This window comes from Myotis yumanensis, unplaced genomic scaffold (genome assembly GCF_028538775.1).
Source record: "Myotis yumanensis isolate MYYU_CA2020_CCGP unplaced genomic scaffold, mMyoYum1.0.hap1 SCAF_1, whole genome shotgun sequence".
Classification (NCBI taxonomy): domain Eukaryota; kingdom Metazoa; phylum Chordata; class Mammalia; order Chiroptera; family Vespertilionidae; genus Myotis; species Myotis yumanensis.
This window is the reverse complement of record NW_027223752.1, coordinates 98,255,776-98,282,167: the sequence shown is the minus strand read 5'-3', so window position 1 is coordinate 98,282,167 and position 26,392 is coordinate 98,255,776. Positions and strand designations below refer to the sequence as shown.

General features: G+C 43.8%; 1 protein-coding gene across 5 annotated transcripts in view; it reads right to left on the bottom strand.

Moving 5' to 3' along the window:
- Window positions 1–24,168, bottom strand: part of SPAG6 (sperm associated antigen 6) — a 53,745-nt gene extending 29,577 nt beyond the window's left edge. For 2 of the 5 annotated variants that reach the window (XM_070428300.1, XM_070428303.1), the window contains exons 1-4: window positions 24,004–24,168; window positions 23,822–23,917; window positions 3,688–3,854; window positions 883–1,066 (exon numbers count right to left, since the gene is read on the bottom strand). In XM_070428300.1, coding sequence (XP_070284401.1) covers window positions 883–1,066; window positions 3,688–3,854; window positions 23,822–23,917; window positions 24,004–24,028 — 472 coding nt within the window. In that variant the 5' untranslated portion in view covers window positions 24,029–24,168. Of the gene's footprint in view, window positions 1–882; window positions 1,067–3,687; window positions 3,855–7,495; window positions 7,548–23,821; window positions 23,918–24,003 lie in introns of those variants that run through there. The other 3 variants (XM_070428299.1, XM_070428301.1, XM_070428302.1) reach the window with 3 other exon arrangements.
- Between the last annotated feature and the right edge of the window lie 2,224 nt (window positions 24,169–26,392).

Genomic DNA, 26,392 nt, shown 5'->3' with positions numbered 1-26,392 from the left:
CATGAGGAAATAAAGGTTCAGAAAGTTAAAAGCCATATCCAATGTCACATAGCAGCTAAGTGAGAGAACTTGGACTCAAACTCGGGTCCTGTCTAATGCCACAGTGCTCTTAATCACTTGCCTATAGTTCTGCTTTCCTCTTTCCCCGCCAAGTAAAAACAGGTGGGAAAAGACATTTGCACCAATGTTTTAATATGCAGTTCTTGATAACTAGCAAAGTGATCACTTTTACATGTTAGTTAAACTGCATATTCTTGTGTTATTTGTTTATGTTATTTAGCAACTTCTATAAAGTGGTAGGAGCAATTTGGTCCCTGTATATTTTTTACTAATTAGGTGTGTCAGCACAGCCTTCACACGAGAAGTGCAGGCACTGAGCTATCAGTTTATAAGAGAAGGTGATCCTTCTCTTTCTCCTCCTTCCTGCCCAGTGTGGGCTGAATACAATCATGTTCTAGAAAGTTAAGTCCATATCTCTTCAACATTACTCACTCATATGATATGGCCCTGACTGATTTGGAATACCCTGGGTTAGGAGGAAGAGTGAAGACTCAACGTACCCTGAGAGGTGACAACCTAAAATAATTCTTAACTGAACCAATTTATCAAGGTCTTTGAGAATGAATATCTCATTTGTCCCATTTCCCACCCCATCCCCTTTCTGTTTCTGTCTACAAATTTCTCTTCTAACTAAGATAAGACTGGAATGTATTGATTTTTTGTGTGAATTTGTAATCCCAATAACTTGGGCATCATTCAAAGCTTATCTCCCATAATGTATAGAAGTATCATTAAAACCTCACTTATGCTTTACTAAGCAAAACCAGATTTACCTAGTAAATATATACTTAAATAGCCCCACTTTAAAATATGCCCCATTACCTGCATTATGTCTTGCAATATATCCAAGAGCCCAGGCTGCAGATTCTTTGACTCCAGGGTCAAAATCTTCCAAGCATATCACCAGTGTATCCAGTGCTCCACAATCAACGATGGCCTGAGCTAGCTGGGGAGAGTGCTTAGCAACTGCTCGCAACACAAAGGCAGCCGCTTTCTTGTAGAAACGCTACAAGGATGAAATAGGTAAAGTGCAAAGTGAATTGAGCACTTACATAATGAAAGTTTAAAAAGACCAAAACCAACGTAATAATAACATTAATATAATAAAGATCAAAAACTCTTAAATGCTGAAGAAAAACATCCTGCAGCATCATTTTAATTTTTTGATGTTCCCCATTGCTTTCGTTCAGTATCTAAACAAAAACAATGTAAGTCATATTGCATTTAAAATGTTTTATTCTAAAACATAATTTTATAAAATATTTTACTTCCTGCAAATTTTATCTCCTACAAATTCATAAAATACTGAGATTTTAATGTATCTGCATTACACTGAAGGTATTTGTTTGACGCATGAGAGCTCTTGGGTTGTTAGCATGTAAAACTAAACTGTCAACTGGCAAATTCGTTTCCTTTACTTGCCCTGAGTCTCTAAGGCTGGTAGGCCTTTCATAACTTCAAATAATCTTTCTGGTGTCCTAAATTTAAAGGCAAAACATTCATGACATTTTAACACTTTTTCTGGCAGCCCTGGCCAGTATGGCTTAGTTGGTTGGGTGTTGTCAGGTGCACCGAAAGGTTGCTGATCGATTCCCAGTCGGTTGTGGGCTTGGTCCCCAGTAGGGGGCGTACACGAGGCAGCCAATTAATGTTTCACTGTCACATTGATGTTTCTCTCACGCTCTCCGTTCCCCCTCTCTAAAATATTTGTATATATATTAAAAAAAAACACTTTTCCTGGAAAATAATCTAGTCAAACAATGGAATATGGTATTTATCCCTTTTTAGAAATGCTTTTTTAAAAAGATAAATACAAATGACAATATTATGTGAATGCTTCATATTTATAATATTTTCTACATATAAACTTTATAAGGTTAAGAAATAAAACTGAAACTTGATTTTCTTTATATAGCTAAGAAAATTAAATGCTTAGGAAGTATTTAGCTGTAACACTCACTGTGGTTTTATGGTTCACATAATGACACAGCAATGGTCTCCTAACTCTTCCTTTTAACAAAACCAAGTTAACCCCATATTTTAGATTCTGTTTCTGTTTCTTTACAGTGACTACTAAAAAGTGACTGGGTGTCATAGCACCTGTTTTGAAAGCATTCCATTTACTTAGGCTAAAATATTAAGATGCAAAAAATTTATAAGAGAGAAAATATACCAAGTATGTTTTTAATATTATAGCTCAAAACCTGGTATATATTGATGATATAAGCCATCTGCTAGCCCTGGCTGGTGCGCTAAGTGGTTAGAGCTCTGGAGCAGGGGAGAGTAGCAGGCTCAGTTCTGGTCAGGGGCACGTGCCTGGGTTGTAGGTTCAATCTCCGGTCCTGATTGGGTACGTGTGGGAGGCAACCAATTGATGTCTCTTTCTCACATTGATGATAGTCTCTCCCTCCTTTCTCTCTCTCTCTCCCACTCCTCCCTCCCTTCCACTGAGAATCAATGGAAAAAATATTCTCGGGTGAGGATTAACAAAACAAAACAAAAAAAGAAATATGCTACTTAGTAATGATGCTTTAATTTCATGTTTTTCTTTAGTTTCTTAAATGTAACATATGTAGGTATTTAAGTATTTGTTGTAAAGTCTAATTTTATGTCAGTAACCAAATAGTTACTAATTTATTATAAAAATTAGACTAGAGTTTTAAAGTAGCTTTCTACAGATTGTTTTATAATTGTGTAAAAATAATGGTGATACATTACCTTAAGCTATTTTAACTTTTTAAAATTTTTTTAAAATTTTTTATTTTATTTATTTTTATTTGTGTGTGTGTGTGTGTGTGTGTAGAGTGGATGTGAAGGTCAATGGGGAGTGTGAGTTCAAAGGTCTTTTGGGGATGGTATATGTATCTTTGGGCGGGGGGGTTGCGGTGTGTATGTGTGTCCAGCCTTCATCTGGATCTCAAGGATCCTGTGACCCCACAAAGCTAGGCTCTGAATCTCCCTTTTGTTCTACTCCTTATCCTTGAAGGTACAGTTCAGGAGTCACTTTCCCGGAGCCCTCAGTCTACCCCGGCAAGCTTGCTCCCTCCAGGTGAAGATGCCCAGCATTCTCTCTCATCATTATCTTAACTTTTTATGTTGTGGAATTTTCAAATTCATAGACAATTCCTTGGATTTTAATAGTCACTACTAACTACAGAGCCTTAAAAGGCCTGACATGCTTGCATACTTGGTAAAAAGCTTTATCAAACCTTCCATTAAATACATTCTCCTTCTTTTTGGATGCTTATCTCCCCTCGCTTTAAAGCAATTCCTGACAGTTGCCATTAACCAAATTTCACTTGTTTATAAAGATTTCTGTAAACAACTTTTTGTTTGCCTAAGGCTTTATATACCTAAGACTGATCCTATAATTTTAACACTCCCACACACAGAAATACTGCTTGATGTATAATTCCATTAAGTTTTAAAATCTCTTTCTCTTTATATTAACAATTATGGTAAAAAAACCTCAAGTAGAATGCTCTAAAGATATTATGTTCAGTTCAAATAATTGAATGTAATGTGCATTAACATCTTAATAATTCTAATGCCTACAAGCTTGCAGATGTACCCAAAATATCAAATTTTTAAAGTAAAAAACATAACTTGTTTTTAAAAAGTTCTTACGTTCTGTTCTGCCAATGAATAAACAAGCTGTGGGAGAATGTCGCCCTTGACAACTGCTTCCGCTAGGTCGTCATTATAATTAGCCAGTCTCCCGAGAGCCAGAGCAGCAGTCTGCTGAATTGTTGGGACCACGTCCAGAAGAAGAGGCCTCAGCAAAGACATTACACCTGCGTGAAATGATGAAAGAACACCAATCAGCAAAACTTAAATTAAAAAGCAAACATACAATTTGCAATTTCGTATTTGCAAATATGACAACTAAGGGGGGAAAAAGCAAAAACAACTAGCCACTAAAAACTAATGGGATATTTAAAAGCATATAATTGGCCAAGACACAGAATATAACCTTTAATTGTCAAAGAAGCAGCATAGTGTGGAAATAAGAATGACTGTGGGCTAGAGAGGATTTTAAATACCTGATTGGTAAATACTAGGTGTGACCTGACCTGACAGGCTGTCATGAGGACGGAAAAGAAAGGTTGTGAAGCACATAGTATAGGCTGATTCGCCGTCCCTCCTTACATCCCTTCCCCTCATCTTTACAAATCCTATCTTTCAGGGCTCAGTTCAGATTATTTCGTCTCAATGAAGTCTTTCATTTGTGTGGTGTCTTTTTCCCCCCACTCAGGTTCCAAATGAACTTAGAGTTTATTACAGAAATTTTATCAGGGTCTACCTCAGGGCCAGGGGAGCAGGAGGGCCATTAGGCTAGAACCTCACATTCATGAATCATATTTCTGACATTATCTCCAAAAAATAAAATCCTTAATATAAGAAAGTATATCATATTATCAGGTCTCACAATATTCATTTTAGGATTAAATACAGAGAAGGCGTATCATCCTCACAATAATAATAAAAGTAGCTTATATATATGGAGCACTTGTATGCATGCATTGTTCTAAAGAGTTGTTTTCCATATTAATTCACTGACCTCTCATAACAAACCTAGGATGTAGGCCTTATTACTATGTCTATTTTACAGATGAGGACACTTAGGCTGAGAAAGGTTTAAAAAATTGTCACACAACTAATAAGTGGTGGAGCAAGGTTAGAAATTTTGACATTTCTGTATTTATAATTGCTAAACAAATAATATGTGTTATAATTGATGAGGTAGGGGAAGAGAGACAAATAATAATTGCATTTTGGTCATTTCATTGGATATTATAACTCTTTATATTAACTTTGCCTTACTAGAAAATATGTAAAATAGTCAACGGCTATTTGTGCTTTATGATGGTGTGTTAGTCTAAAGTTATGAAAAAGGTAAAGATGGAGTTCAAACTGGAACAAAGCGCCCCTTGACTTTCTAAACTTTATAAAATTTACAGCAGGTTATTCAACTGATGTTATTGCATCTTTTCCATAAAAACATATTCCAGTGATCTATAAAAGCATATGTTACCAGTATTCTTTAAAGATATTTTTATTGATTTCAGAGAGGAAGGCAGAGGAAGAGAAATATAGAAATATCAATGATAAGAGAGAATCATAGAATGGTTGCCTCCTGCATGCCCCACTGGGGATTGAGCCTGCAACCCGGAGTAGGACCATGATCTGGTTCATAGGTCGATGCTCAAACACCGAGACACACCTGCTGGGACACCAATATTCTTTTTTAATGTTACATCCAGAAACATTTGAAATAGAATAAAAGGAAAACATTTACTGGTACAATAACATTTAGGATTAGACTAAAGTAAGATAAATAGCATTACCAAATAACATAAACAGAGAGTAATGGTGCTTATTTCAGAGACATTTAATGATGTGACCTGTGGCTTTTCATAATTTCCCACTTCATTTAGTGAGCATTTAATGCCTAAGTTGCTTGGTTAGACCATCTTATCCAAGGCCACAGTTGCAAGTTTAAAACCTGCACAGGCTGGTTAACTTTGCAGGCACAAAGCACTCCTGCTCATGCCTAGGTCATAGCTCCTGTTAAACAATTCAACATGCCTATGCTCACAAGTGTTGCTTATACTATTATCTATACTTTTTTCTTAGAGATAATTTCTGAAATATCTCTCAACAAAAAGCTTAAAGCACAGAATAAGGTATTAGAATTATTACCAAGTGTTCATATGGGTTATTCCTAGAAAGTTGGGTTTAAAACAATTTGTCAATCTCTTCTTTGTATTTTGCTCTATTCCTTCATTTTTTCCCCTTAATTGTGGTAAAATACACATAACATAAAAATCGCCACTTAAGCCAATTTTAGTGTACAATTCAGTGGTACTAAGTACACTTCCAATGACGTGTAAGCATCACCACCCTCTGGAAGCTGTTAAACTGTTCTCTACAGAAGCTGTACCATTTTACATTCCCACCAGCAAAGTGCAAAGGTCCCGATTTCTCTGCATCCTCACCACCACTTATTTTCCTGTTGTTTTAACTTAACAGGCATCCAATAGGTGTGAAGTGGTGTGTCACTGTGGTTTTGACTTACATTTCCCTGGCACTAATGATGGTGAATGTCTTTTCAGGTGCTTGTTTACATCACCTTTGTTGAAATGTCTCTTAAGTCCTTTGCCTACTTTGTTGAATATAACTTGACATTGTTGATAATAAATATGTACCATTTAAAAAACAAAAGCTAAATTTGTTAACATATATTTAAAGTTTCATACTAAATACATTAATAAGGCAAAAACATACAAAGTTTAAGTATTCTTAGAACACAATTAAAAGAACCACAATTAAAAAAATAAAAGAATCATAATTGTGGTTCATGTTATTTTTTCCCCCTGAATCTGTTATTTCCTTTTTCCCTCACTTGATAAATTTATGTGGAGGAAGTCACTTATTGTCTTTTGAAATATAATCAGAAAATCAATCCAACCTAGATAGTTTAAATTAAATTCTTAAGAACTTTGAACTTTTATGTTAAAAATTTGATAAATTCATCTATCCAGTTTATAGTACTTAACTTGATTATGTGTTTATTTAATATTTAGCTAATTTTCAAAAGTCTCCAATTCTGGAAAATCTCTGTTTGCAATTTTAGCAGTAAAATGTTTTACCTCCCCAAAGGTATTTCACTTGCCCATATAATCAAAGGAACTTTTTACTTTATATATTTTCTCCTCCATTTTTTCCACAGCATTTAGCCCAGGGAAAATGTCAATAAAATAACACACAATTCCTTTCCTTCTATTCCTGTATTCAATATCCAGGTTAGGCTTCTGCATGCAAACTTCTGCTTTATCACACTTTCCCTATATTCCCTAGTCCAGACAGTAGCACAATAAGGATTTTGAAAAATTTTAAATCTCTGAACCTATAAAAGTAATAGCTAAAGCTTCCATTTAAAATATCTTTATTTTGGGGGATGGGGGCAGGTAGAAGTGGGTAAACGGGGGATAAATGGTGATGGAGGGAGATTAGACTTTGGATGGTGAACATACAATTCAATATACAGATAATGTATTATAGAATTGTACACTTGAAACCTATATAATTTTATTAACCAATGTCACCCAAATAAATTCAATAAAAATGAATAAATGTCTTTGTTTGAATAAGATCATTCTTATTAAACAAAATACTGCCCCAAATTTCTAATCCTTGAATTTTCCTTAGTGCTTTATAATCATTAACCTCCAGGGACCTGGTTTTTTATTTTATCTTTACACAGATTAAGCATGGAGATTTTGTTATAATTACAGGTTTGTCTTAAAAATACAGATAATGATGCAAGAGTCAGGGGTAGAGGTGGGGGTGGGAGGGGAGAAAGTTTGAGGGAAGGGGAGGAGAGGAGAGAGGAAAAGAAGTAAACATGACATACAAATAAATTTTTCCTTACCTGCTTGTCCATTAGGAATCCATAGTAATTGATCCTTGGTGAGTGAATGCATGAAAATTTAGAGTCCATCAATTACAGCAGTCTGAATAGTTGCTATAATATCTGATACACAAGGTCTCTAGGGAGCAGCTAATGACCTCATTGGGAGTCTACACTGAAGGAGCCAACATGATCTATCTAATACCTAATATTAAAAATAATTCATATATTATACTCTAATATTTATAATAAAACAATTTAGTATACTCTATACTAAACTGATAAAACAGTGTGAAACTATTTTTGAAATTTAACTTATAGGATAAACTTTACAATCCTCCCCCTCCCCCAACTTTATAGCTTTGAGCCCCTTTTCTGTTTTTCTTGTTCTAGTGCCATGCTGGAGACATTGCTGCTAATACCTACATTGCAATCCAGTTATGCCCCAAACAGAAACAACCTTGCTGATCCTGCCCACAATCATTCACTCAAAAAACAGATCAGGGTTTACCAAGTGGCAAGGAATAGAATTACACACGAGTTAAGGCAGCTTCTACTCTCAAGAGAGTAATAATCAAGTTGAGATTATAAAATAGCCTCAAAATAATCACAGCTCTTTCCTTTAATTCCCTTCAGTGCAACACAAGCCTAATTACTTTGATTGTGCATGCCTACTACATATATAAATTAGGAAGGAAATGTCAAACATTTCCAAAGACAAAAAAATTACCATTCATTCTCATATTACATATAATTTATATACGTATTACCTCAATCTTCTGTTTATAAAGATATTTAACATCTCCACTTTATTTATTTAAAAACAAGTGTCTATAAATGGCCTTCGGGCCATTTAGGTCATAGTAAAGATTGCTAGTTGTTTCTTATCTTTTTGTTTTTCAATTTTATTTATTTTTATTGTGGTAAAATATACATAACAAAATTTATTATTTTAACCATTTTTAGACGTACAATTCAGTGGCATTAAGTAGACTCACTATGTTGTGTAACCATCACCCACTATCATTTCCAGAATTTTCTCATCATTGCTAACAGATACTCTATACAAATTAAACACCAACTCCCCATTTCTCCATACCCCCAGTCCCTGGTAATCTCTATTCTACTTTCCATCTCTTTGAATTTTTCTACTGTAGATATCTCATATAAATGGAATCATATACTGTTTGTCCTTTTGTTTCCTGGCTTATTTCATACTTAGCATGTTTTCAAGGTTCATCTATTGTAGCATGTATCAGAATCTCATTACCTTTGTAAGATGAATAATATTATATTGTATGTATAAACAACATATTGTTTGTCCGCTCATCTGTTGATGGGCATTTAAGTTGTTTCCACCTTTAGGTTATTGTAAATAATGCTTCTATGAGCATTGGTGTACACGTATCCATCTGAGTCCCAGGTTTCAATTCCTTTAGTGTACCCGTATACCTTAAAGTGGAATTTTGGGCCCTGGCGGTGTGGCTCAGTTGGTTGGGCATCATCTCCTACATCGAAAGGTTGTCCGTTTGATTCTTTTTTTTTTTTAAATATGTTTTTATTGATTTTTTTACAGAGAGGAAGGGAGAGGGATAGAGAGTTAGAAACATCGATGAGAGAGAAACATTGACCAGCTGCCTCCTGCACACCTCCTAGTGGGGATGTGCCCGCAACCAAGGTATATGCCCTTGACTGGAATCTAACCTGGGACCTTTCAGTCCACAGGCTGACGCTCTATCCACCGAGCCAAACCGGTTTCGGCCCGTTTGATTCTTGATCAGGGCACATGCCTGGCTTGTGGGCTCCATTCCTGGTCAGGGCATGTACAGAAGGCAACAGATCGATGTTTCTCTCACATCAATGTTTCTCTCTCTCTCCAACTCTCTCTCTCCCTTCCCTTCTCTAAGCATGCCCTTGGGTGAGGATAAAAAAAAAAAGCTGTGGTACATAATACACAATGGAATACTACTCAGCCATAAAAAAGAACGACATCTTACCTTTTGTGACAGCATGAATAGACCTAGAAGGTATTGTGCTAAGTGAAATAAATCAGCTAGAGAAAGACAAATACCATATGATTTCACTTATATATGGAATCTAAAGAACAAAATAAACAAACAATATAGAAATAGAGAAGAGAGTGTCAGTTGACAGAAGTAAGGGAGGTTGGGGTGGATGGGTGAAAAAGGTGAAGGAATTAAGAAGTACAAATTGGTAGTTATAGAATAGTCACAGAGATGTAAATTAGGGAAGATAGTCAATAATATTGTAATAACTATTTATGGAGCTGGGTAGGTACTTGAAATATTGGGGGAACCAATCTGTAAAGTACATGATTTTCTAATCACTATGCTGTACATCTGAAACTAATCTATAAAAATAAAAGCATAATATGCTAATTAGATTGGACAGCTGAACGACCTTCTGGACGTCCTTCTGGATGATCTTCCAGACAATCTTCCGGACGAAGCTGGGGCTGCAAGGGCCAAGACAAGCCGCCGCAGCTGGGAGGACTGAGCCCCTTGCACGAATTTCGTGCATCAGGCCTCTAGTATAGAATAATGTTGAATGTAAATTGTAATTAAAATAAAAGAAATACCTATTCAGAATAGACAAGGTATTGAAAACACAATTGTCTTTAACCTCAAAGAACTTGTAAACGGGCTTTGAGAGATAAACAAATGCAACACATTATGATATATGCAATGAAATAAGTAGAGTGCCCTCTGCAAACATGGTGAAGCATCTAGCCCAGGCTTTGAAGAACACAGAAAAGGCAACCCAGGAGCAGTGGCATCTAAGTTGAGATCTGAAGGCTTTTTGGGGCAGATTGCCTACTAAAGAATTGGAAGAAATAGTGCGGTAAATGTATTGGAGAGTATTCCAACCAGAAGGAACTATATAAATGAAGCTCAAAACCAAAAACAGTTTGATATACTGACAAAACTGAGAATGCAGTATGACCACAGTACAAGAGAGGAGAGAGAATGTTGGAGAAAGAAGGCTAATTAACAGAAACCAAAATCCTGAAGGGTCCAATAAACTATTTTAAGTATTTTGAATTGTATCTGAACATTAGTGTCAGTGCAGTGATAGGATCAAACTTGTACTTTGTAAAGAAGGATCACTCTGATTACACTGGGAAGAAAGGGGAAAATAGACAAGTTTGGGGGCAGGAAGACCACTGAGGAAGCTGTTGTAGGAACCTACACTGGATGTGCAGATAGCCTGGAGAACAGCAATGGCAAAAGGGAAAGAGAAAAGTGAATGGCCTAAGGAGGTATTTAGGAGAGAAACTGATTAGTGCGAAGAAGATGGAGGAATCGGTGATACTTCCAGGCTTCTGGCTTGGACAGGATGCAGGACTGTGGCAGACTGTTGAAGACGCCATGAGAAATTCAGACCAGTCTGAAATGTCAAGTGGGAGGGTGATGGGGCAAGAGATAAAGCTGGAGAGCTTGGTTGGGCCAGATCAAATTTGGCTATAGGTCAAATTAAGATTTTTTTACGTTAGTCTTTTTAAAAAATATGTTTTTATTGATTTTTAGAGAGAGAGGAAGGGAGAAGTATAGAAAGATAAAACTTCGACTGCCTCCTGCATGCCCCATACTGGGGATTGAGCCAGCAGCATGGGCGTGTGCCCTGACTGGGGATCAAACTGGTGACCTCTTGGTTCCTGGGTCAATGCTCAACCATAGAGCCACACCAGCTGGGCTTGTGATGTTACTCTAAGTGAAATGGGAAGCCATGGAGAGCTTTATTGTTTACACTACTTACTTTCAGTGAAATAAATAAAAATGAGGACTGAATAATTCCCAGGTCCACCATGTATGGCTGTGTCCTGCACAAATCCAGGGGATGCCACTCACATTGATCATGATATAAATGGTACACCCAAAGTCACGCAAAGCACAGCAGCCATCCTTGATGTAGCATCTTATGTGGTTCTCTAGTTTTATGTGAATAAATGTCTCATCTCCATAGTAAAATAATAAGCATCTCTAGAGCCAAGCTTGTTTTATACTTTTCTGTTTCTCAAATTACCTAGCATAGTTCTGGATATACAACTAGCTTCTATTGAAAAACTTGTAGTCTTGGCTCTAAAAACCACCACTCACTTTGTTTTTTTTTTTTTAATTTTGTAAATTTTATTTTATTTTTTTTTAAATTTATTTATTTTTTTTCTGTTTACCTGATTTTATTTTTATTTTTTTATTTTAATAATTTTTATTTCTTAAAGTATTACAAAGAGTATTACATATGTCTCCTTTTTTCCCCCCCTTGACATTCCCCCCAACCCTACCCCCCACCCCCCCTGCCCCGTGTCTTGTGTCCATTGGTTAATCTTATATGCATGCATATAAGTCCTTCAGTTGGTCTCTTAATCGCCCCCCCAACCCTCCCCAGGCTTCCCACTGTAGTTTAACATTCTGTTCGATGTTGCTCTGCTTCTGTATCTACCCCTGTACATCAGTCCATACTGGTCCCCTTTATTTGTCCCAACCTCACTGAAGTAGTCTCAACCTCACCAGGGCTGTCTGAGCCTCACCAGGGCCATTACAACCTCACCGGGGCCGTCCCTACCTCACGGGGGCCGTTTCAACCTCACCGGGGTCGTCCCTACCTCACGGGGGCCGTTTCAACCTCACCGGGGTCGTCCATACCTCACGGGGGCCGTTTCAACCTCACCGGGGTCGTCCCTACCACACTGGGGCCGTTTCGACCTGACCGGGGTTGTCCCTACAGACCGGGGTCGTCCCTACCTCACGGGGGCTGTTTCAACCTCACCGGGGTCGTTCCTACCTCACGGGGGCCGTTTCAACCTCACCGGGGCCGTCCCGACTTCACCAGGGCCGATTCAACCTCACCGGGGTTGTCCCTACCACACCGGGGCTGTTTCAACCTGACCGGGGTTGTCCCTACCACACCGGGGCCGTTTCGACCTGACTGGGGTCGTCCCTACCTCACGGGGGCCGTTTCAACCTCACCGGGGTCGTCCCTACCTCACGGGGGCCGTTCCAACATGACCGGGGTTGTCCCTACCACACCGGGGCCGTTGCGACCTGACCAGGGTCGTCCCTACCTCACGGGGGCCGTTTCAACCTCACCGGGATCGTCCCTACCACACCAGGGCCGTCCCTACCACACCGGGGCCGTTTCGATCTGACCGGGGTCGTCCCTACCTCACGGGGGCCGTTTAAACCTCACCGGGGTTGTCCCTACCATACCGGGGCTGTTTCAACCTGACCGGGGTTGTCCCTACCACACCGGGGCCGTTTCGACCTGACTAGGGTCGTCCCTACCTCACGGGGGCCGTTTCAACCTCACCGGGGTCGTCCCTACCACACCGGGGCCGTTTCAACCTGACCGGGGTTGTCCCTACCACACCGGGGCCGTTTCGACCTGACCAGGGTCGTCCCTACCTCACGGGGGCCGTTTCAACCTCACCGGGGTCGTCCCTACCTCACGGGGGCCGTTTCAACCTCACCGGGGTTGTCCCTACCACACCGGGGCTGTTTCAACCTGACCGGGGTTGTCCCTACCACACCTGGGCCGTTTCGACCTGACTGGGGTCGTCCCTACCTCACGGGGGCCGTTTCAACCTCACCGGGGTCGTCCCTACCTCACGGGGGCCGTTTCAACCTGACCGGGGTTGTCCCTACCACACCGGGGCCGTTTCGACCTGACCAGGGTCGTCCCTACCTCACGGGGGCCGTTTCAACCTCACCGGGGTCGTCCCTACCACACCGGGGCCGTTTCAACCTGACCAGGGTCGTCCCTACCTCACGGGGGCTGTTTCAACCTCACCGGGGTCGTCCCTACCTCACGGAGGCCGTTTCAACCTGACCGGGGTTGTCCCTACCACACCGGGGCCGTTTCGACCTGACCAGGGTCGTCCCTACCTCACAGGGGCCGTTTCAACCTCACCGGGGTCGTCCCTACCTCACGGGGGCCGTTTCAACCTCACTGGGGTTGTCCCTACCTCACGGGGGCCGTTTCAACCTCACCGGGGTTTTCCCTACCACACCGGGGCTGTTTCAACCTGACCGGGGTTGTCCCTACCACACCGGGGCCGTTTCGACCTGACCGGGGTCGTCCCTACCTCACGGGGGCCGTTTCAACCTCACCGGGGTCGTCCCTACCTCACGGGGGCCGTTCCAACCTCACCGGAGTTGTCCCTACCACACCGGGGCCGATTCAACCTGACCGGGGTTGTCCCTACCACACCGGGGCCGTTTCGACCTGACCGGGGTTGTCCCTACCACACCGGGGCCGTTTCGACCTGACCGGGGTCGTCTCTACCACACCGGGACCGACCTCATCGGGGCCATCCCAGCCTTACCAGGGAAACAGGAAGTTTGGCCCTCTGTCCCCTGCCGGCGGCTCCCCACCAGACAAAATCTCCAGGCGTTCCTGGTGGTTGAACATCCAGCACTCCTGCCCTCCACCAAGTGCACAGACTGTCTATCTGCTGTCCCCCAGCGCCCCACAAGAGACTGGGACCAGTGGGCATGTTTGTGCGCTTGCTGGTATAGCAGTTCCACAGTGCCGGCCGAGTCAGGCCCAGCCCTGGCCGGCCCCGGACCCGACTCTGCCCCCCAATTGCGTCCCTCCCAGATGCAAGGAGCTGAAATCTGCAGCCTGCTGGGATGGGCTCTGTACTTGGTGCCTCTGCACATCCTACTCAGTCTCAATGAGCTTCTTTCTATGCGAGGAGTTGAAATCTGCAGTTTGTTGGGTTGGGCTCTGTACTTGGTGTCACATCCTACTCAGTCTCAATGTTCTTTCTCTCCTTCCAGTTGTAGAGCTTCCACTGGGCCAACTTTCCCATGGTTCTGTATGATAGGTGTTTGTCTGATATTTGGTAGTTTCCATGTTGTTGTGTGAAGTAGCACGCACAGGTCTCTTCCTTATACCGACATCCTGGTTCTCCTGGGTCTGGTTCTTGAGTGTGTCTCCCATGGCTGCGAGCACTTGAAGTCTGCAATTTGTTGGGATAGGCTTGCAAAAGCGCAGGTGGGTCTTTTTGTGCACCTGGCACAGCTTGGATGGGGATGTAAATTGATTAGGGCTGAGACTCAGGGAGTCGCCATGGCGGAGCAAATTGCACTGGCTGAGTCTCCGCGGCCCCTTGAATCTCTGCCAGGGCTTTGTGTCCCCCAGTGCCGGCGAGCAGTTGTGCAACAGAGTCTCCCTCGCTTTCTGATGGCTGCAAGGCCGTGCTGCCTCTCCCCGTAGGGTCTGGTGCCTCATGATCCCGCCTGAACCAGCTCAGTGGATTTGAAAGTTTGCAGAAGCAGAGGCGTTTCTACTTGTGAGTCTGGCCCAGCCCAGATGGGAATGTAAATTGCGTAGGGCGGGTTCACAGGGAGTCACCGGGGCGGAGACTCAGCGGCCCCTTGCCTATCCAGGACACCAGGACTTTGCGTCCCCCAGTGCCGGCGAGCAGCCGAGCGCCAGAGCCTCCCTCGCTTTCTGACCGCTGGAAGGCCGTGCCGTCTCTCGCCTTGGGGCCTGGGGCCTCAGAGACCCGCCCGAACCAGCTCAGTGGATTTGAGAGTTTGTAAAAGCACAGTCATTCCCTCTTGTGCCTCTGGCACAGCCCTGAGGGTAGGGCGGGGTCACAGGGAGTCGCCAGCGTGGAGGAAGTAGCGATGGCGGCGTCTCCTCGCCCCTCGCCTCCCCGGGACACCAGGACTTCTTGTCCCTCAGTGCCGGCGAGCAGCCGCGTGTCAGAGCTTCCCTTGCTCTCCGACCACTGCAAGGCCGTGGCCGCCTCTCCCTGTGGGATCTGGGGCCTCAGAGACCCGCCCCGAGCAAGCCCAGAGGATTCGAGGGTTCGTAAAAAACCGAGAATCCATTTGCAGCCCGCGTGGCGTGTGACTGCGTACCTCTGGTTTTGGTGCCTCCATAGCTCCCGCTCAGTCTCACTGTGCTTCTTTCTTTTCCTCCAGTTGTAGATCTCCCACTGGGCCAACTTCCCCATGGTTCTGAGTGGCGGTTGTTCACTTCATAGTTGATAGTTTCAATGATGCTGTGAGAGAGCAACACACAGGTCCGCTCCCTACGCCGCCATCTTGGTTCTCCCCACCACTCACTTTGATTTTACTACTGTAAGCACTACCTGTTCTATTGCAGAGTAACTCCAACTACACTTATCAACTTTAGCAGATTTAAAATCTTTATTTCTATAATGAGATATTGCATTTATATGATTATACTTTTACTGAAGCAAGTGTCATGACACTAATGAATTTTACAACACATTTTCCTTCACTGGTCATTTTTTACTCAAAAATACTTAAGTGTCCTCCATTGTATTTTTAAAAAAATATATTTTATTAATCTTTTACAGAGAGGAAGGGAGAGGGATAGAGAGCCAGAAACATCAATGAGAGAGAAACATTGATCAGCTGCCTCCTGCACACTCCCTACTGGGGATGTGCCCGCAACCAAGGTACATGCCCTTGACCGGAATCGAACCTGGGACCCGTGAGTCCGCAGGCCGACGCTCTATCCACTGAGCCAAACCGGTTAGGGCATCCCTTGTATTTTTTAGAGTAAGAATTTTCAGGACCTGATTTGGTTTCTCCCAGCCTCTATGATTATATACCTCTGGCCACTATTCCTGTATTTGATTAAAAATCATAAATTTTGGTATCACATGTCTCTTTTGTTTTCTGTGAAATACTTTTATACTGTCATAGCTATCAAGTCAATTATGATTTTAGATGTTATATCCCTTCTAACACAAAGTCTTATAATTTATTTAAAGGGTCAGAATGAATCACAAAACACATGTATAGTTTTTTACAATTATGATAAAAATAATCTATTTTCTCCTTTTACAATTATTCTCCTTGTAGTTAATATTATAGTTAGCATCTTCTCAATTTTGTTTGGTGATTCACTGTTAACTCAGTTGTTTATGAGAGAAGGGCTACCACACCTGATACATCATTTTCGAGTGGCGAGAGGTGACAGGAAGATGAAACTGAGACCACTGACTCTCGGAACAAGCTAGCAACTCTCCTAGGAGGGCAAGGGAGCACAGCATGCGTTCACTTACTTATTTCACACACACTTATACAGCGTTTACCCCTTAGTAATGAAACTGGCCTATAGCCAGGTTTAGAATGCATACCACAGAGTATTATCTGCTGAAGTGATATTACTCTACCATTAACATCACTGCGGCTGTCTTCCATGCTCACTGTATTAAACTGATAAAACTGTCTGACTCTAGACTAGTCCGCAACCATCACAGCCATCACCATCTGTATATGTGGAATTTGAACTGAGTGAGCATGTAGAGTATACAAGTATGGCAGGTTCAATTTACATGTACTTTAGATTAAATGATTGGAACTTGCATGTTTATAATTACATAAAGAAATATAAAAATGACCTTTGACTATATTTTCAAATGAGCATGCAAGTTCTACACATTTAAGCCTTTAATGAGCATGTAAGTTCTATACATCTAAGCTAAGATCACTTTCCTGGGCTCCAGAGCCCTATATACCCAAATTGCTCACCATGGTCACTGGCACATAGATATCCCAGACACACCACAACCTCAATGCTCTTATAGTGAAATCACCATTTCCTCCGCCTTCTGTATCCTCTTTCTCCTCAATGAATGGCGCTAACCTAAGCAGCCAGAAGCCTTGGAGTCATCTTCAACTCCTCTCTCTTCTTACCTGCCCCTGCTCCCTTCTGCTAAGTCACAAGTCCTGCATATCTCTTATCCAGCCAGACTGGTACAGCAAAAATGGATACCTGGTCTCCCTGATCCCGTTTTAATCCCCTCCATCTGTTCTCCACACAACTTTGAAAATCATCTTTCTAAAACACAAAATAGATCCCAATGTTCCTCTAATTAAAACTCTTCAATGGCTTCCTATCAATTTCAGGATTAAATCCAAACTTCAGATGAGGTCCTTCATAATTAGGCCTGCTTTCCTCTCTAGCCACTGACTTTCCTCTCCCTTGCCCTATTACCCCAAGATGCTCCAGCCATACCTGAACATTTGCCTTTTCCATCAAGTACACATTACGTTTTCTCTTGCCTCTTCCTTACACATAATTTCCCTCCACCTGAATGCAGTTTCCCCTCCCCTTCTTGGTCTAGTTAACTCCTAGGAATCCCTCCTAGAAGTCTCCTATAGAGAGCCCCTTCACTCCCAAAGCTTGGTTAGAGTGCCCTCCACATGTGCTTTGTCTGTCTATCGCTAGACACTTATGAAATGGTTGTTTTATTTCTCTTTATGTATCTCTCCACTAGCAAATAAGATCCTCAACGGCTTTCTGTTTCTACATGATCAGCATCCAAGCATTCATCTGGCACCTAGATGCTCAATAAATGTTTATTGAATGATGAATGACCAAACTGTGAAAATTAATATGTAGAGAATAAATAGCATATGTTCTAAAAGGTCTGTCTGCTCCGAGAGGTTTCATGAGTAATAATTGAAGAGGACAATTTTGGAAGGCAGTCAGTTCAAAAATGTATCTTCAGATGAAAGTAATTTTTATTGTATTCATACTGCATCTACTCTAAATTATTTTTAGATAGTTTACTCTAAAACACATGTATACAAAGATAATTATTAAGAGCCATGTGGTGTAGACAGGGACCAATTCTATTAGAAACATAGGTTAGAGGTAATTGCTGCAATTGAATTCTGAACATAGCACTGAGTTTAATGGTAGCAAAAGTAAAAGGGAACTACTTTGTGAAATAAAATAAAGTAGGAACAATTTTTCCCCCAGAAATTTCATACCAATACGACAAAGTTTCGGGTTCAATCTCTGGTCAGGACACATACAAGAATCAACCATGAATAGTGAAACAGCAAAATCAATGTTTCTTTCACTCTCTCTCTCTCTCTCAAATCAATTAAAAATTAAAAAAAGACTTGTTGAATAAAAAAGTATGTATCTTTTAAAAATATATATTGTTATTGATTTCAGAGAGGAAGGGAGAGAGAGAGAGAGAGAGAGAGAGAGAGAGAGAGAGAGAGAGAGAACATCAATGATGAGAGAGAATCACTGATAGGCTGCCTCTTGCGCGTCCCACACTGGGCATCGAGCCTGTAACCCAGGTATGTGCTCTACCCAGGAATCAAACCGTGACATCCTGGTTCATAGGTCATTGCTCAACCACTGAGCCATCAATCAACCAATAAATATAAAGTGCCTCCTCCTTCACTGTATTTCACTTCACTTGTCCTCAAAAAGCCCTGGAGAGAAGGCAGTCAGGATTTGCACATGCATAAAGAGACTTCATAACAAACATTAAACTTTTGAATGTTTTCATGTATGCTCCTTTCATTTAGGGAATAAAATCTCAATGAGAAAAAAAAACCTTTAGGTTATAGACACATTGTACATAGTTCTTCCTAGAAACAAGTTTGAAATAAAATTATTTTTGTCCAAATACTGTGAAGAATGTACTAGCAAAACTTTATTTGCTTTAGTAATTACTTTTGACATATTTAATAAGGCAAATTCTCTCATGAGCACATCCAAAACACAATGAAAAAGAGCAGAGATTTAAAATAAAATAAAACTCCAGTGATGATTTTCACCTTAAAGTTCCTTTCACAGTGAATGAATTAAAAAATCCTTCACAAGGGAACTACTGACTTATCATGATACGCTTATGGAAATGGTTTTCACATAATTTTGAATACATGATACGTATTTATTTAAATAGATTTTTATAAAAGTGAGAAAACAAAACCCTCTGAAGTATGCAAAAATTATGTCCAAGTCAGGAATAAAATGCAGTCATGTCTTAGGCTACCAATATGAATTCACATGACTGAAAAAAAAACTTGATCAGAATATATAATTGATGCACACATATACTGGCTCATTAAAGAGCATTTTTATTTTATTATTATTTTTAAAAAATATATTTTTATTTATTTCAGAGAGGAAGGGAGAGGGATAGAGATAGAAACACCAATGATGAGAGAGAATCATTGATTGGCTGCCTCCTGTCTGCTCCCTACTGGGGACTGAGCCTGCAACCTAGGTATGTATGCTGACTGGGAATTAAACTGTGAACTCCTGGTTCATAGGTCGATGCTCAACCACTGAGCCACCGTGGCTGGGCTCAGAAGCATTTTTAAATCCAGGTGAATTTTTAAAAAAATAATAAACTGTTTGGCCCTGGCTGATGTTGCTCAGTAAATAGAGTGTTGGCCCACCCACCGAAGGGTTGCAGGTTGGATCCCCCATCCCGGTCTGGGTGCCGGTGGAATGTGTCTCTTTCACATCAATGTTTCTCTCTCTCTCTTTGTCTATCTTTCTTCCTTCCACTGTCTCTAAAAATCAATGGAAAAATATCCTTGGATGAGGATTAACAAAGCAAACAATAAAAGAATAAACAATTTGAATGTTTAACTTAATTGACTATTAAGAAAAATTTTCTTAACAAAGCTTACAGGTTATTTTTTAAATTAAAAGAATACATATACTGGAATAATCATTTTGTGTCTCAATTAAAAATAACTAAAAAAGTGCTTAGATTGAATCTAGATAACATGAAATATGTTAAAATAAATTTCTCAGGAAAAGAAAAATCTTAGTATTCCATCAAGATATTATTAAAGTGCAGATAACTTTAAGACATTGTTCTGTTCCTTTTGTATTTCATTCCTTCATAAGTGAAAATAGGTGGCTGTTTAAAATGTCAAATAGCCCTGGCTGGGTAGCTCAGTTGGTTAGTGTTGTTTCCATAGGCAAGGTTGCAGGTTCCATCCTTGGTCAGGGCACATACAAGAATCAACCAATGAATGCATAAATAAGTGGAACAACAAATCAATGTTTCTCTCTCTCCCTCTTTTTCTAAATTTAAAATATAATTAAAAATTAAATGTCATATCTAAGTCACTTATACTTTGGTGATCATTTAGCCTGTTTGGATTGATTACATCCCCTAATATATTCTACATTGTACACTTTTGGGAAGAGAAAGCCTGCCACTATTATACTAAACCATGAAATTGTGTATTTTAAGTATTACATATACTTCCATATTTCTGTGTCAAATTTTAATGTAATGTCAATCATCTTCCCTGTTTTAAAAACATTTTAGTTTAGCAGTATATTGTCCAAAAATTAAATATTTGTAAATAGTAAGTGTCCATTAACAAAGGGCATTGAGTAGGACTGAGAGAGGAAAAAAAACACCTCAAATATAAGTGCATTTTAAAAATGTATTATGCTCTAATAAACTTTATTTAGTCAGTATATATGAAACATTGTATGTCTAGCACTATTCTGAGTACTTTGAGGAGTATACATGCATGCATAAAAGCACACACACACATGCAGAAGAAAGTAAATTAATCCACATGAAACAACTGTAGAACAAAAGATTATCAATTTTGAAATAATGAAATTTAAAAAGTGGAAAAAAGTTTAGTGCAAGTTGCCCAGGGTTAGGGACAAGAAGGAGGTGGGTGTGGATATAAAAGGGTAGCACAGGGAGGCATACTTGGGTGATGAAAGAGGTTTGTATCTTGACTATTGTGATGGATACACACAGGATAAAACTGCATAGCACACACACAAACACACTCAAATCAGTCCAAGTCAAACTGGGAGAACCTGAATTAAATCAATGAATTACCCATGTCAACTCCTGGTTGTGATATCATCCCACAGTTTTCAGGTATACAGGATCTTGTACTATTTCTTACAAATACATGTGAATCTACAATTATCTACACTAATAAAAGACAACGATGCTAATTGACCATACTTTTGCTATGCCAAAGCCACACCCACCAGCCAATCAGAGTGACTATATGCAAATTAACCCAACCAAGATGGCGGCTGGCAGCCACGGACCTGGAGCAAGCAGGAGGCTTGGTTGCCCCGGTGATGGAGGAAGCCAAGATTCCCGCCTGCCCTGGCTGGCTGTGGCCTCCGCAAAAGGCAACAAAGTTTCAATTATAGAAGCTAAATAAATCCCAGATACCAGCTTCCAGCCAGCCTCCACTGGGAGCTTGGGTGGCTGGGGGCTGTGGCCAGCCTGCAAACAGCCATCAGCCCCTTACCCAGGATGGCCACACACTCATGGGGTGAGGGTCCCTGCTGGGGGGCTTGGCCAGCCTGCAAACAGCCATTAGCCCCTCACCAAGGCTGGCCAGGCACCCCAGCGGGGACCCCCACACTGAAGGGGTTGTGGCCAGTCTGAAAACGGCCCTAGCCCCTCACCCAGGCTGGCCAGGCACCCCAGTGGGACCGCTACCCTGTTCCGGGACACCCTTCAGGGCAAACCAGCCGGCCCCCACCCATGCACCAGGCCTCTATCCTATATAATGAAAGGGTAATATGCAAATTGACCCTAACAGCAGAGCGACTAGAAATCACTGGTTACTATGACACACACTGACCACCATGCTCAATGCAGGAGCTGCCTCCTGGTGGTCAGTGTGCTCCCACAGAGAGAGCTCTGCTCAGTCACAAGCCAGGCTGATGGCTGCCGGTACAGCAGTGGTGGTGGGAGCCTCTCCTGCCTCCTCAGCATGGCTAAGGATGTCCGACTGAAGCTAGGCTTGCTCCCCGCTGGCAAGTGGACATCTCCCAAGGGCTCCCAAGCTGCTAGAAGGATGTCTGACTGCCAGCTTAGGCCCAACCCCCCGGGGAGCAGGCCTAAGCCAGCAGGTGGTCATCCCACGAGGGGTCCCAGACTGCGAGAGGGCACAGGCCAGGCTGAGGGACCCTCCAGAGTACACAAATTTTTGTGCACCGGGCCTCTAGTCTATACTAATAAAAGGGTAATATGCTAATTAGACCGGGATACCTTCTGGGAGACCATCTGGACGTCCTTCCAGACAAAGCCATGGTGGCGGGGCCAAGGCAGAGGCAGTTTGGGAGATCAAGCCAGGAGGGGAGGGTAGTTGGGGGTGATCAGGCTGGCGGGGGGACAGAAGGGGGTGAGCAGGCCAGTGGGGGGGAGGAAGTTGGGGGCAATCAGGCTGGCAGGGGGGGTGCAGTTGGGGGTGATCAGGCTGGCAGGGGTGCAGTTGGGGGTGAGCAGGCAAGAAGAGGGGAGCAGTTAGGGATGATCAGGCAGGCAGGCAGGTGAGTCCCAGATTGTGAGAGGGATCCTAGATTGGAAAGGGTGCAGGACAGGCTGAGGGGCACCCCTCCCCCCGCAATGCACGAATTTCATGTACCAGGGCACTAGTCCCTAAATAAAAAGTTTTAAAAAGTTTGAAAGACTGTTATAAAATGCACATTTTCCATTCTTAATACACCTCCTGACCCTAAATAAAAACATAGAAGGAATAAACACCAAAATTCCTCCCAAGGACACTACAGGGTACCATCTAGGTACTGTAGTAATTCTCCTAAAAAATAACCCAGAGTAAATATTATGTCTAAACATTCTTATCCTTAATTTTAATGTTCTTAATTTTCTTTTAATTCCATGTTAATTTAAGTGAGTTTTAAAGATCATATCCTGTAAATTGAAGGCTTCTCATGACACAGTAGTGATAAGATGCTATCTTACTTTGAGTTCAGATGGTGGTGGCATCATGCTTAATGAGAGAAGGGAAGGGAAGGGAGAGGAAAGCCACCATTATATCCTTGTTACTAGATAAGAAGCAAATCACACACACACACTCTTCCCCTCTATAGTCTGCATGAGTTGGGCTGAGGGGTGGAATGAGAATATTATAAGGGTTTCTCAAAACTAGATCTTTACCGACTTTGAATCTCCTGGAAAATACTCAAGCATATCAAGCTCTCTCACTAATGCAAAATGAGAACTAATGGAATTCCTTTGATGTGAAGTTGAAGGTGATCAAGGCAGGGTGACAGGCATTCACACCCTGATAGTAAAGCGGGCCTGACTAGGGCAGATTCCCATTCACATAAAATGACTTCCAGGCAGGTAGTTCGTTTGGCTTTGACTTTCCAACTGACACTTGCCTGGTGGCAGTACAGATGGAACTAGGGCCCCTCTCACACCAAACTGAAAGCTTCACCCGCTCAGCCTCACCCCCAAAGGCCCGCGAAAGAGACTGAATGCTTCTACCACCTTCGCAGTGAACTGGAGGAATTTCTCCAGCCCCCATCCTTTTGCCCAAAACTCAGCACAGGGGGTAGGGGTGGGATAGGAGGCAGGGGGAAGGAGAGGGTGGGGGCGGGGAACACGGCTAGGAGAGCCCGGTGACACAGGCAGTGACTGGCCTGGGATACGGGTGATGGGCGAGGCAGGGCTGAGGACCAGGGCAGACTAATGACTGAAGGCGCAGGGCACCAGGTGACACAGCCCCAGGGGTGCGGGCCAAGCGGGTTCAGGTGAGGGCTCACCCGCGTTCTGCAGGGTCTCGATGTTCTGGGGTCTGGTCGCCAGCTCTGCCACCATCTGCACGAACTGGGTCCGGGCTTTCTGGTACTGCTCGAACACTGCGGGGAGAGACATGGTGGAGCGAGCTGCTCAGTCATGCCCTGGCTCCCGCCAACTGCTGTGGGGCAGCCGCCCCAGCCCCTACCTTGCAGCACCTGCCTCTGACTCATGGTGCCTGAAGCTCTCCGCTGGCCACCGCTCGGGGCGACCTGGCTCCTCTGCCCGGGGCCTGCGAGTCCCAGGAGCGGACAGCGGACGGGGGACTGGGACAGCGCCTCCTCGGCCTGGGGACGGAGGCCAGTCCTCTCTGTGTACCCTGGTCTCCCGAGCAACCGATCAGAACAGCTTCAACTGTCAGGCCCTGGATTGACGTCACGGGGGCGGGGCCCCGAGCCCCCAAGAATGGCCAGTCAGGGGAGAACTTCACCTGCAGGGGCGCCCGGACGCGCCAAATGCGCGCACCCGCTGCAGGAGTCTGCACCGTGGAGTGTCACTATTCTGCTGGGTAGGGCGTCCGGGCCTGGAGTGTGCCCTTCCCTGCGGCTGTTCTCCTTGCCCGCCCTGGGAGGCCAGGAGCGGCGCTGCACCCCAGTCTTCTCTCTGCGCAGCAGCGGGTGGGAGGCGTGCCCGCCTCTCTCAGTCGCATCAGGTGCAGCTCCCGCAGGTGGATGTGGCCCTGGCACTTCGCCAGCGAAGCCACCCAGGGCCAGCGCGGGCGGGCGGCACAGGAGCGGGTGCACTGGTGCCGCCCACCCCGCTTGCTGCTGCCCGCGCCCAGCCGCTGCGAAGCCCCCCGCCGGGCGCTCGCTGACGGGAAGGCCGAGTGGAGTCGTGTCTGGAGCTGGCCTTCGACCGCCCGCTCCATGTGCAGCTGCGTGTGCCCATCTTCGTCCTCTCCACAGGTTCAGGCCAGTGGTGCCGAAGCCGTGCGCCGCCTTGCCCCGCACCGCGCCCGGGCGCGCTGGCGCCTGCGCCTGCCCAGGGTTCCCAGCGAACGCGCGGGGCGGCAGGGGGCGAGCGTCAGTACCAGAGCCCACGGCAGGGCGGGGCGGGGCGCTTGGAGCGCGTGGACAAGCTCCGGCCGAGGTGCCTGCGCCACCTGCGGGGGTCGCGGGGCAGGCGGGTGGAGAGTGGACGTGCTGGGGGCTTAAGTGCTTGCGCCAAAGGCTAGGGGCGGAGGGCCCGGGAGCGCACCGCGGACGGGAGCGCGCTCCTGCAGTCCCCAGCGGGTTAACCGGGGGGCGGGGGGCGGGGGGGATGGCGGCCGCAGGAGGGGGCGTGGACAAGCTCCCCGAGGAGGTGCAGGCGCCAACAGTTCGAGGAGGGCTCCGAATGGGCGGGGTCCCATTGACAGGCTGGGGCCACAGGTGCTAGTCTTGGCACCAAGACTAGGGTGATTGGGGCGGCCAGGGAGCGCACAGCATGCAGTGGGCGCGCGGGTTTCCTCCAGAGGGCGCCAAAGGGGGACGAGAGTGGGGGTGGGGGTGGGGAGGGAGCCAGCAGAATGGCACTGGCTGAGCTGGAGTTGGGTCCCCAGGCTGACTAGGGCAGCTGATTTCCCTTTGGGGAGAAGACAGTCACTCTGTGTACTTGATTGGTTGAGAACCTCTGACACACCAAAAATTCATTGGAACTGATTAGAATTTAAATGACTGGGGTTAGAAATGAGGCTTTAAACATGTACTAGAGGCCGAGTGCACGAATTTGTGCACTAGTGGGGTCCCTCTGTGTGGCCTGCGGGATTGGCTGAAACCAGCTCTCTGACATCCCACGGGGGTCCCGGATTGCGATGAAGGCCAGGCCAGTCTGAGGGACCCCACCGATGCATGATGGGGACAAGGGAGGGAGGAGGGAGGTTGGTCAGCTGGGGAGGGACTGGCCCATCTTGCTCAGTCCGGATCTGCCATATCCCAGCAGCAAGCTAACCTACCAGTCGGAGTGTCTGCCCCCTAGTGGTCAGTGCACATCATAGCCAGCGGTTGAGCGGCCTTAGCATATCATTAGCATATTATGCTTTGATTGGTTGAATGTGGACTGGACACTTAGCATATTAGGCTTTATTATATAGAATTTTATTTTGGGTGCTCTATACAGTTTATAAGAATAGGCTTCATCTTCAAGGCATGTCCATGTCTTCCAAGACCCTCCAGGAGCTTAAGCAGGGAGATAGTGGACGTCCCTCTCATATGAGCAGCCATTAGTACAGCATCCCTCCCATATGAATAGTCATTAATACAACACATCTGGAAACTACAGCTGGTTTTTCCTTGTTACTGAAATTGACTTCTATAGCTTTCTATTGTCCTCTTTTCCTGGAGGTTTCCTTTTTATTTTCTTCTGTTGCTCATGAAGGCTAGCCAAGGTTTTGTGCAACTCAAAGTCTCAGATTCTAAAGTTGGGGACATCCTAGGACATTGTGCTCAAAAAATGGAAGGGATAAGCAGACACATTTTCTTGTTGGCATTAAAATTCCCTGGGAGGACACATGATGCAGTGTTCAGAAAATGTTTTATTGAGTTGTACGCTTGAAATGT